Source organism: Equus quagga, unplaced genomic scaffold, assembly GCF_021613505.1.
Source record: "Equus quagga isolate Etosha38 unplaced genomic scaffold, UCLA_HA_Equagga_1.0 HiC_scaffold_51_RagTag, whole genome shotgun sequence".
In the NCBI taxonomy this organism is placed as follows: domain Eukaryota; kingdom Metazoa; phylum Chordata; class Mammalia; order Perissodactyla; family Equidae; genus Equus; species Equus quagga.
In genome coordinates, this window is record NW_025793956.1 from 72,811 (window position 1) to 84,829 (window position 12,019).

A 12,019-nucleotide genomic window follows, 5' to 3' on the forward strand; every position below is an offset into this window, starting at 1 on the left:
AATTAGTGCATGCAAAACTGGTGAAATCCCAACAGTCACTGGATTGTACCAAAGTTAATTTCATGGTCATGATATTGTACTGTATTTATGCAAGATGTTAGCGTTTAGGGAAACTAAGCAGGACAGGAACTGCCTTTGCTGCCTTTTTTCCAACTTCTTGTAATTCTATAACTATTAAAAAAAAGTTAAAAAAATTAAGTCCCAGGCTGTCTGGGACAGTGTGAGATGAGAGAGGTAGAATGGAAATATTACATAGAGAGACACTAAGAAGCTTTGGGAGTTATGGATGTGTTCATTATCTTGGTTGTTTTCATGATTTTTCAGATGCATACGTATGTCAAACTAATCAAATTTCATACTGTATTTATGTGCAGTGTATGATTTTCAATAACACCTCTATAAAGTTGTTTAAACTAATTACTAAACATGGAAATAAATCAAATGAAAAACAAGGAAAAAAGTCAAGAATAGAAACACACATTTTACAATATTGTTTAATTAACAAGAAAGAACATAATTCAGGTACCCATCATTGTGTGAAGATCCAAGAACCTCATGTATTTGCTGATGGAAGAGGGTATTGGTACAACCAATCTGAAATATTTAACAAAATTAAATGTCTTATTATATTTTTGCTCTTCAAGAGGTCTCATTCCTGTCTGAGTGCTTATGTATGGGTACATGTGTAGGTGTAGGTATGAGTGTAAGTGTGTATATATATATGTCAACACACACAGAGGCAGATATGTAAAATAATTATCATGGATAATTTTCTTTACAATACTAACATGGTGAGCTCAAGGCTTTTCATTGAACTGTCTGTTGTAGTGGTGTTGGTGATAACTGAGGTTGGAGGCAAACAAATATCTACCAATGAAGAATAGATCCATGAAATTTGTTGTATAATTTTTACTGTAATGAAGAAAAAAGGTCCCAATATGGATACATCACAAATAAAGTGATTTGAACTATAACAACACAATTTATTACAGCAAAATAACATAGCAAAACATAGACACCTAAAATAATATAGTTTTGCAGAATATATTGATCATGCAGGCAATATATCAAGCATAGTAGTATATGTGTCAAGGTAGACAAGGAAATTTGGAGTGAATATTGGACATGATAGAAAAACAAGAAATACTGAAATGTAATACAGGTAAATATAATGAAAGAGAAGAACTTAATAGATGATAATTCACTGTGAGATGAGACTGAGAAGTAAGAGTACCTAGTTCCTCTCCCTATGGTAAAAAGGAGAACAAATAGGACAACAATCCAAAAAATTTTAAGGAAACACCACCTTATATACACAACATATTATTATTTTTGGTTCATCTAATTATTTAAATATTGCAATAAGACAACATTTACAAATGTCTCCATTGTGCCGTCCATTTGAGTACACCATTTTAGAATGGAGGAATACTGAAAACTTGCTGCATAGATAAAATATATGAATCTATTTCCATATATGGTTATATTAGTAAGCATACTTCAGAGAAACAGAACCAAAAGGAGATTATATGTATAAAGACAGAGATTTTTAAGAAATTGACTCATGTGTTTGTTGGGACTGGCAGGCAAAAATCTGTGGGCAGGCTGGCACTGCAAGAGTTGATACTGCAACAAGAGTACAAATGTGGAAAATTAAGGGAGAATTTATATAGAGCAGTCTGGAGTCAAATTCCTTTTCCTTTGGGAGACCTTAGACTTTGCTTTTTAAGGCCTTCACCTGATTGGATGAGGCCCATCCACATTCTGGAGGTTAATTGGCTGTACTCAAAGTATGTTGATTTAAATATTAAACACATATAACAAAAATCTTCATAACAACATCTAGACTGAGGTTGGTACAAACAGCTGGGCACCATGGCCTAGCCAAGTAGACAAAAAAAAAAATTAACCATCAGAGCAGAAAAAAAGTTAACCAAGAGTAAAATGTAGGAATGCAATACATAAACAAATCTACCTCACTTGCTGGTAAATACAAATTGTTCTAGACAATTAATAAACACTGCTCTTGCATTCTGTTAAGCTTTTAAATGCTTCAGGGATAATCACTAAATTGCTTAGCATCTCCTCAAGGAGAGAGTATCAGAAGGTGATGAAGAATTCTTACATTGTTCTCACTATGCCACGTTGTAAAGCCTGTGGGGAGTGAAGACAGAGGTTTCATTACAGGTAAACAGAATATTTTTCATGTTGTGCCATATTTTACCAACATCCAAATAGGTTTTTTGACACTTGCAAGATAACATCTCTATTGTATGGTGAAGCATAGCAAAATATTAGGATTTCTGATTCACTTCTGTGTATATTCTGCTGTTGCTAATGCATGAGCAGAATAGAACTGGTCTTTTTTCTTCAGATTAATTGTTCAAATATTTTCACAAATGCTAATAAGCATCTTTGAAAGGTGAAGGCTATATTGATTATGTAATATTTATGCTTCACATAAATACTTAATCATACAAATAACAGAAGTCAAAACCAAGAGACAAGAAAGCCTAACAAGAGTCAAGAATAAGAAACAAAATTATGGCAAATTATGAAACTACAAGTATTCAGTTTCTAGTTTGATATCCTTCCAAATCCTTAGTCATTTAGTGACTCTAGACTCTTATTATTCCCATCTCAAAAATATTGTAATAATTAATGAATATTTAAAGCAATGCATAAGTGTGAAGTTTTTCTAATCTCTTGATGAGCAAAAATGGAGTTTCCACCTTACGTTGAGATGGCAAAGGAATTTTGGACATCAGGAGATTTTAAGTGCTCCGTTTCATCTTGATGGTACAATGTACAGCATGTTCAGTTTCCAATGGAATCTGTCAGAAAGCAGATATAGTTTTATTAAAGAGTATAGGTTTAAACAATAATAATCTGATAATACAGAGAGTAACCAATGAAAAGATAACTTGGGGCTTTCCATAGAACTCTAAAGCTGGTGAGAGAAACCCCACTATCCTCCCTCATCTTACAGGAAGTCAGCACTTACCAACGTGATTTGTTTTCTCTAGCTTTTCATCATTGCACCTAAACAAGATTTATGTTGCTTCTTATTCCATTGATTTAAAACATCTTTTCCTACCAGTAGTTCTTATTTCTGACATAAAAAGGCACAGACACAGGGTCAGGATATGATCTCAGAAGCTTGCAACCTTATAAGCAATGTTTTATGTAAGAAAGTGGGATTTCCTGTAAACGCATTTATACTTGAATGTTTTAAATGCTGCTTTCTTAGAGCTCACTCAGACTCTTGACACTGCTACTGTCCTTGTAGCCAAGAGCAATTCTCTTTCTTTCTTTCTTTTTTCTTTCTCTCTTTTTTTTAAAGATTTTATTTTTTCCCCTTTTCTCCCCAAAGGCCCCCGGTACACAGTTGCACATTCTTAGTTGCGGGTCCTTCCAGCCACGGCATGAGGGATGCTGCCCCCGCGTGGCTCGATGAGCACTGACATGTCCGCGCCCGGGATCCTAACCCACGAAACACTGGGCCGCCTGCAGCGGAGCGCGCAAACCCAACCACTCGGCCACAGGGCCGGCCCCTCTTTCTCTTTTTTTAAAGGAAGCGTAGATACAATTGTTTGCCTGCCATCCTCATTTTACTCTAGTATTACTCTGGTATTTCTTTTAATTGATGTGCTATTAGGGATATTTATATGCGTCTTTATGTCTTCGTTAAATGTTGTATCATACTGTGGAGGAGTTCTTTGTGCCCTTAATGTGCAGGCAGACTTAAAATAACATCATAGAATCCATATATATATTAAGTACATACATGTATTTGCATACTTTATCTTGTTAGCATAATGTATAATACAGTGATTTTAAACATTTTTTTTCTATAGAGAATCTCTTTATCTAAAGGGAATGTTTATGAAAGTTCACTATATAAAACCTACGCCAATGATCTCACTTTCTCTCAATTTGCTCAATTTCCTAGTGTTAGCCTAGGTTCCTCCACGACAAAATATACCTTAGTGTTACAAACAACTTAGCACATGTCAGTTAAAGTGAAAACACATCTGGGGAGGAGGAAATACACTACGTTTTAGGTAAATTTTCATTAAACATTTTAAATAAGGTAGGAGATAAATTATCCAATATAACAGCATGTTGATGCTCCAGTTGTAATGATGGAGTTAGATCATGGTAGGTGCACTGGGGACAGTTACCTGGATAGCACACTGCTCCATCTCTGCATCATCATACCTCTGACAAAGGAGTGAACTCACACAAGAAGAATGTACACTCGCATATGTAAAGATAATCCATTTCAGGTAACATACTGTCTCTAGTTGAAAAAATAACAAATGCACACAGTAGCCCATATGTGCTTGAGATTTGTGGGATATTTCCAAGTATCATAAACACATTGAGCTATTTACTTCTCATTTATCTTCACACAACCCTTCAAGAAACTGTTGATTTTCCTGATGTGTATAGATATTAAGAAAACTTACATTTGCCTAGAGTACTCTTTTCTGTATACCACAAATGCAGGTATAGCAGAGACTCTCTCAACCTATGTATATTTCAGTATAAAGATATATAATCATTACACTGATCATTTAAATTTTTCTTATTTATACACCTTATTTATACATCTCTATAGGTTGTGTGTTAGTTCTTTCATCCTGTACCAACTGTAGACATAATTTTCATAGGAATATGTTTTAAAGTAGGGGTTTCTAATGAAGTCAGAGAAACCAGGGTAAGTGTTACACATGAAGTAATAGAAGCCAGAAGGAAGGTTACACACGAAGTCAGAGATGCCATGGGGAATGTTACACACAATGTCAGAGATGCCAGGAGGAGTGTGACACACGATGTCAGAGACACCAATGTGAGTATTACACATGAAGTCAGAAATGCCAAGGGCCGTTTACACATGAAGTCAGAAACACCAGTTGGAATGTTACACACGAAATCAGAGACACCACTGGGAAAGTGAAACGCAAATTCAGAGACACCACGAGGAAGTGTTATGCACAAAGTCAGAGACAAGAGGTGGAGTGAGACACAGGAAGTCATAGATGCCAAGTGGAGTGTTATGAAGGAAGTCAGAGACTACAGGGGGAGTCTGAGAAAGGAAATCAGACACGTCACAGGGAAGCGTTATGAATGAAGTCACAGACAGCAGGGGAGTGTTACACAAGAAGCAGAGACACCTGGTGAGTGTTACACACAAATTCAGAGATACCGTAGGGAGTGTTACACATGAAGTCAGAGATGCCATAGAGAGTGTGACACACGAAGTCAGAGACAGGTGGATTGTGACACACAAAGTCAGTGATGACAGGAGTGTTACACATGATGTCAGAGACAAAAGGAGGACTGTTCCACATGAAGTCAGAGACACCAAGGGCATTGGTAGAAACGAAGTAAAAGACACCATTGGAAGTATTAGGCATGAAACCAAAGACACCAGGTGGAGTGTTACACACAAAGTCAATGACGACTGGTGGAGGGTGACTCATGATGTCAGAGAAAACAGGGGGAATGTTATACAGGATGTCAGAGATGCCACATGGAGTGTTACACACCAAGTAATAAATACCAAGTTGAGTGTCACACAGTGTCACAGATGCCAGGCAGATTGTTACAAACGAAGTCAAAGATGCCAGGGGGAGTGTTATGCACAAAGTCAAACACACCAGGAGGAATGTTACACAGAAAGTCAAAGACTCTAGAGGGAGAGTAACACACCAAGTGATGCACAAAGTCATAAACACCATGTGGAGTGTTATACAGTGTCAGAGATGACAGGTGTACCATTACAAATGAAGTCAAAGACACCTGGGGGAGAGTTATGCATGAAGTCAAAGACACCATGGGGAGTGTTATGCACAATGACAGAAAGACCAAGAGGTATGTTATACACAAATTGACAGACAACAAAGCAAGAGTTACTCATGAATTCAGAGATGCCATGGGGAGTGTGACACATGAAGTCAGAGATGACAGGTTGATTGTGACACATGTAGTCAGAGACAACTGGGGTGTTACACAGGAAGCCAGAGACACTATGGGGTGTCTTACACCCAAAGTCAGAGATGAAACTGTGGAGTTTTATGCATGAATCAAAGACATCAGAGGGAGTGTTACACACAAAATGAGAGACACCAGGTTGTTACATACCTAGTCATAGCTGACATGGGGAGTGTTATACACATCAGAGATGCCAGGGGGAGAGTGACAAATGAAGTTAGAGTTGCCAGGGTGAGTGTTAAATATGAAGTCAGAGACACCACAGTGGAGCATTACGCACAGAGGGAGTGACTCTGCAGGGAGTGTGACACACGTTATTAGAGACACCAGAGGCAGTGTTATGAATCCAGAGATGCCACAGGGGAGTATGACACTTGAAGTCAGAGATCACAGGAGGAGTGTGACACAAGAAGTCAGAGATGGCAGGGGGAGTGTTACACACGAAGTCAGAGATGCTATGGAGGAATATCATGTAAGAAGTCAAGGACACCAGAAAAATTTTACACGTGAGGTCAGAGACAGCCACAGGGGAGTGTTACACACAAAGTCAAAGATAACAGGGGTAGGGTTATGCATGAAGTTAGTGATGCCACGTGACGTGTTACACACAAAATCAGAGACACCACAGGGGACTGTTATTCCCAAAGTAATACACAAGGTTGTGCTAAGCATGAAGTCAAAGACACAAGGTGGAGTGTTACACTCGAAGTTAAAGACAGCAGGAGGAGAGTGACACACAAAGTCTTAGATGACAAAGGGAGTGTGACATAACAAGTCAGAAATGCCACAGGGGAAGGTAATGCATGAGGACAGCCATGCCATGAGGAAGCTAAACACGAATTCAGAAACTACAGATGGAGTGTGACACATGAAGTCAGAGACACCATGGAGGAGTGATATGCCTGAAGTCAAAGACAGTGGGGGAAGAGTGACACACAAAGTCTGAGACAACATGGGGAGGGTTACACACGAAGTCAGCAACACCAGGAGGAAATATTATGCATGAATTCAGAGACGTCATGGGAAATGTGACACACAAAGTCAGAGACAAGAGGTGGAGAGAGACTCATGAAGTCAGAGATGCCATTTGGAGTGGTACACACAGAGTCAGTGATGCCCGGGTCATACAAACGAAGTCAAAGACACCATGGGGAGAGGGCCACAAAAAATCAGACATGCCACTAGGAGTGTAACACAAAATTCAAAATTCAGAGACAGGATGGTGGCATGTTATGCACAATGTCAGTGACTCCACAGGGAGTGTGACACATGATGTCAAAGATGAAAGGTGGAGTTTGACACATTAAGTTAGAAACACCACAGGAAGTGTTACACACCATGTCATAGATGCCAGCAGGAGTGTTACTCATGAATCTAGAGATGCCACAGGAGAGTATTATGCATGAAGTCAAGGACATCAGGGAGAGTGTGAAGCACAAAACCAGTGACATCATAGGGAGCGTTACACACAAAGTCAGAAATTCCTGCAGTTGTGTTACTCACAAAATCAGAGATGAACCTAGGGAGTGTTAAGCACAGTGTCAAAGAAATCAAAGATAGTGTTATACAAGAAGTTGCAGAGATCAGGATATGTGTTACACAATAAGTCAAAGATGACTGTGACACAAGAAGTAAAACAAACCATGGGGATAGTGACAAACAAATCAGAGATGCCAGGGGGAGTGTTACACACAAAGTCAAAGACACTAGTGGGAGTGTTACACACAAAATCAGAGACAACAAGGTCAGTGTTACACACAAAATCAGGGATGCCACAGACAGTGTGATATGTGAAGTCAGAGATGACAGGTGGATTGTGATACATGAAGCAAGAGATGACAGGGGAGTTTTCTGCTCAAAGTGAGGGACACCAGGGGAAGTGTCACACACTAAGTCAGAAATACCAGGTGTAGTGTGACACATGAAGTCAGAGATGCCAGGTGGAGTGTTAAAATCGATGTGAAAGAGACCAGTGGGACTGTTATGCATGAAGTCGAAGACACCAGGTGGATTGTTACACACAAAATCAAAGAGAACATGGAGAAAGTGATCCGAGAATTCAGAGACAGAGTGAGTGTGACACACAAATTCAGAGACGCCACATGGAGTGTTACACACAAAGTCAGAGAAAATAGGTAGAGTATTACACACAATATCAGAGACTACAGGGGGAGTGTCTTATACACAAATTCAGGGATGCTACTGGGAGTGTTACACACAAAGTCAGAAATGCCAGGGTTAGTGTTACACCAGAAGTCAAACACAAGATGGGGAGAGTTATGCATGACGTCAGAGATTCCATGTGGAGTTTTACACAGGAAGTCATAAACAACAGATGGAGTGTAACACACAAAGTCAGAGAAAATGGGGAATGTTACAAACGAAGTGAAAAACACCAGGGGGAGTGTTATGTACCATGTTAAAGACATCAGGTGGAATGTTACACAAGATGTCAAAGACTCTGGGGAAAGAGTGACATGCCGAATCAGAGATGCCATGAGGGAGTCTTATACATGAAGTCAACACACAAGGGGAAGTTTGACACACAAAATCAGTGATGCAACTGGGAGTATGTGACACAATGTCAGAGATGCCGTGAGGGAGAATTACACACAAAGTCAAAGACACCAGGGAAAGTATTACGCACGAAGTCAGGGAGACCAAGAGGTGTGTTAGGCATGATTTGACAGATGATGGGGTAGGAGTTACTCATGAATTCAGAGACACCATGGGAGTGTGATGGTGTCAGAGACGACCTGGGGAATGTGACACACGAAGTGAAAGATGCCTAAGGGTTTTTGACTCATGATGTCAGAGACACTACAGGGAGTATTACACATTATGCCAGAGATCACTTAGGTTGTTTGACACATGATGTTAGAGATGCCAGGGCTAGTGTTACACACAAAGCCAGAGATGCCAGGGAGAGTGCTACACAGGCAGTCAGACATGCCACATGAAGTGTTATGCACGAAGTCAGAGACACTAGGGGAAGTGCTACACATGAAGTCAGAGACACCACATGGATTGTTACATACCATGTCATAGATGCACAATCCAGTGTTATAAACAAAGTCAAAGACACCATGGGAAGTGTGACATAGGCAGACAAAGACGCCATGGGGAGAGTGATACATGAATCAAAGACATCAGGGAGAGTGTGACACATGAAGTCACAGAGGCTGCCTAGAGTGTTACAGATGAAGTAATACATGCCAAGGGGAGTGTTACACATGAAGTCAGAGACGCCAGTGGGTGGGTGAAAAGCAAAGATTGAGACACGAGGGGGAATGTGATGCATGAGGTCAGAGATGGGGAGCATGACACACAAAGTTATAGACAACAGGGGGAATGTTACACAGTAAGCCAGAGAATCCGCAGGGAAGCAATACCCAAGAAGTCAAAGACACCAGGGGAGTGTTACGCATGAAATCAGAGATGACAGGTGGACTGTGAAACATGAATTTTGAGAGATGTTGTTTACTGTTACATACAAAGTCACTGACAACATAGGAAGTGTTACCCATGTATTCACAGACACCAGAGGATGTATTCATCACGAATTCAGAGATGCCACGGTGGTATGTCAAACACAAAGTCACAGACACCACATGCAGCGTTGCCCATGAAGTCATAGATGACATGGGGACTGTGACACACGATGTCAGAAATGTGTAGGGGAATGTTACACACAGAGTCAGAGATGGCAGGTGGAGTGTTATATACGAAGTGTGAGATGTAAGTGGGTGTGTTCCACACGAAGAAAGAGATGGCATCTTGAGTGTGACATCTGAAGTCAGAGATGCCAGGAAAAGTTTGACACAGGAAGACAACAACAGGAGGAGTGTGACACACGAAGTCAGAGAGGAAATGGGGAGTATGACCGAGGAAGTCAGAGACACAAGAGAGAATGTGACACACCAAGTCAGAAATGCTACATGGAGTGTTACACATGAAGTTAGAGATGACAAGAGGAGTGTTAGACACAAAGAGAGAGACACCAGGGGGATTTAATGCAAAATCAGAGATGCCAGGGGGAGTGTGACACTCAGTGTTGGAGATGCCACATGCAACGTTACATAAGAAGTCAGAGCCACCAATTTGAGTGTTACACACAACATTTGGATGACTGGGAAAGTGTACAAATGTATTCATAGATGCCAGGGGGAGTGTTACGCAGGATGTCAGAGATGCAGTTGGGTGTATGATAAATGAAGTCAGAGACACCATGGGGTTTGCTGCACACAAAGTCAGAGTCACCAGTGGGAGTGTTACAAACAAAGCCAAAGACAGCAGTGGGAGTGTTACAGAAGAATTCAAAGACATCAGGGAGAGAGTGACACATGAATTCAGAGACGACATGCAGTGTGTGACACATGAATTCAGAGATACAATGGGTGAGTGAAACACATGATGTCAAAAACACCCAGCTGAGGGTGAGACACAAAATCTGATATGACACAGGGCAGTGACACCCTAAGTCAGAGATGACACAGGGAATTGTTACGCGCAAATTTTGTCATGCCATGCAGTTTGTGACACATGTAGTCACAGATGAGAGGCAGAGTGTGACACAAATTCACAGATGCCACTGGGAACATTACACACAAAGTCAGAGACAATGCGGGAATGTTACACATGAAGTCATATACTCCGCAAGAGAGTGTTAGGCACGATGTCAAAGATACAAGGGGGAGTGTTACTCAGGCAGTCAGAGATGCCACAGAGTCTGTGACACATGAGGTCAGAGACAAAAGGTTGAGTGTGACACACCAAGTTAGAGATGCCACTGGGAATGTTACACACAAAATCAGAGTTGCCTGGGGGAGTTTTACACGTGAAATCAGAAAGCCAGTGGGATTGTAATGCATGAAGTTAAAGATGGCAGGGGGAGTGTGATGCATGTTCAAAGATACCAAGGGAGTGTGACACATGAAGTCACTGTTGACAAGGGGAGAGAGATGCACAAACTCAGAGATGCCTTGGGTGTGTTACCCACGAAGTAAAAGATGACGGGTAGTATGATACGTGAAGTCAGGGACACCTGAAGGAGAGAGACACACAAAGTCAGAGATGCCACAGGGCGTCTTGCACATGAAATCTGAGATTAAAGGGAGAGTGTGACACAAAATCAGAAACACCAGGGGTAGTGTTACACAGGAAGTCAGAAGCATCAGGGAGTATGACACATGAAGTTAGAGACGTCACAGGGAGTGTAACACACAAAATCAGTGAAGCCACAGAGAGTTTGACACAAGAAGTTAGAGACACCAGGCAGATTGTGACAAACAAATTCAGAGATGCAACAGTGAGTGTTACACTCAAAGTCACAGATGTCAGTGGTAGTACGACACGTGAAATCAGAGATGCCAAAGAGTATTACACAAGAAGTCCAAGACTCCATTGGGGAGCGTTCCATTCGAAGGCAGAAAGACCACACTGAGTGTTACACATGAAGTCAGAGCCACCAGGGAGTGTTACCATATGAAATTCTAGATGCCATATGGAGTGTTACCCACAAAGTCAGAGACACAAGGTGCAGTGTTACACACAGAGTCAGAGATGCCATGTGGAGTGTTACACATGAAGTCTGAGCCACCAAGGAGGAGTGTTACACACAAAGAGATGCTGCATGGAATATTACACATGAATCAGAGATATCAGGGGGAATGTTATGAATGGAATCAGAAGTGCCACACACTTTGTTACACACGAAGTATGCAATGCAAAGGGGAGTGTGACGCACGATGTCAGAGACATCAGGTGGAGTTTGACACATGAGGTCAGAAACCCAAGGTGCAGTGTGCCACGCCACATCAGAGATGACAAGTAGAGAGTGACGTATGATGTCAGAGACACCAGGGGGAGTGTTAAACATCCCCTCAGAGATGCCAGGTGTGGTGTTACACAGGGAGTCACAGACTCCAAGGGGATTGTTACGAGTGAATTGAGGGATGCCACAGTAAGTGTTGCACATGCAGTCTGAGATGCCCAGCAGCCTGTGACACATGAAGGAAGA

At 41.0% G+C, this 12,019-nt stretch overlaps 1 protein-coding gene across 3 annotated transcripts in view; it reads right to left on the minus strand.

The window, feature by feature from the left end:
• Nucleotides 1-551: 551 nt before the first annotated feature.
• LOC124232369 (gamma-taxilin-like) overlaps nucleotides 552-12,019 on the minus strand; it is a 153,780-nt gene continuing 142,312 nt past the window's right edge. For 2 of the 3 annotated variants that reach the window (XM_046649337.1, XM_046649331.1), the window contains 2 exons: nucleotides 2,733-2,834; nucleotides 552-2,154 (listed from right to left, as the gene is read on the minus strand). In XM_046649337.1, coding sequence (XP_046505293.1) covers nucleotides 2,775-2,834 — 60 coding nt within the window. In that variant the 3' untranslated portion in view covers nucleotides 552-2,154; nucleotides 2,733-2,774. The remainder of the gene's footprint in view (nucleotides 2,155-2,732; nucleotides 2,835-12,019) is intronic. The other variant, XM_046649332.1, reaches the window with a different exon arrangement.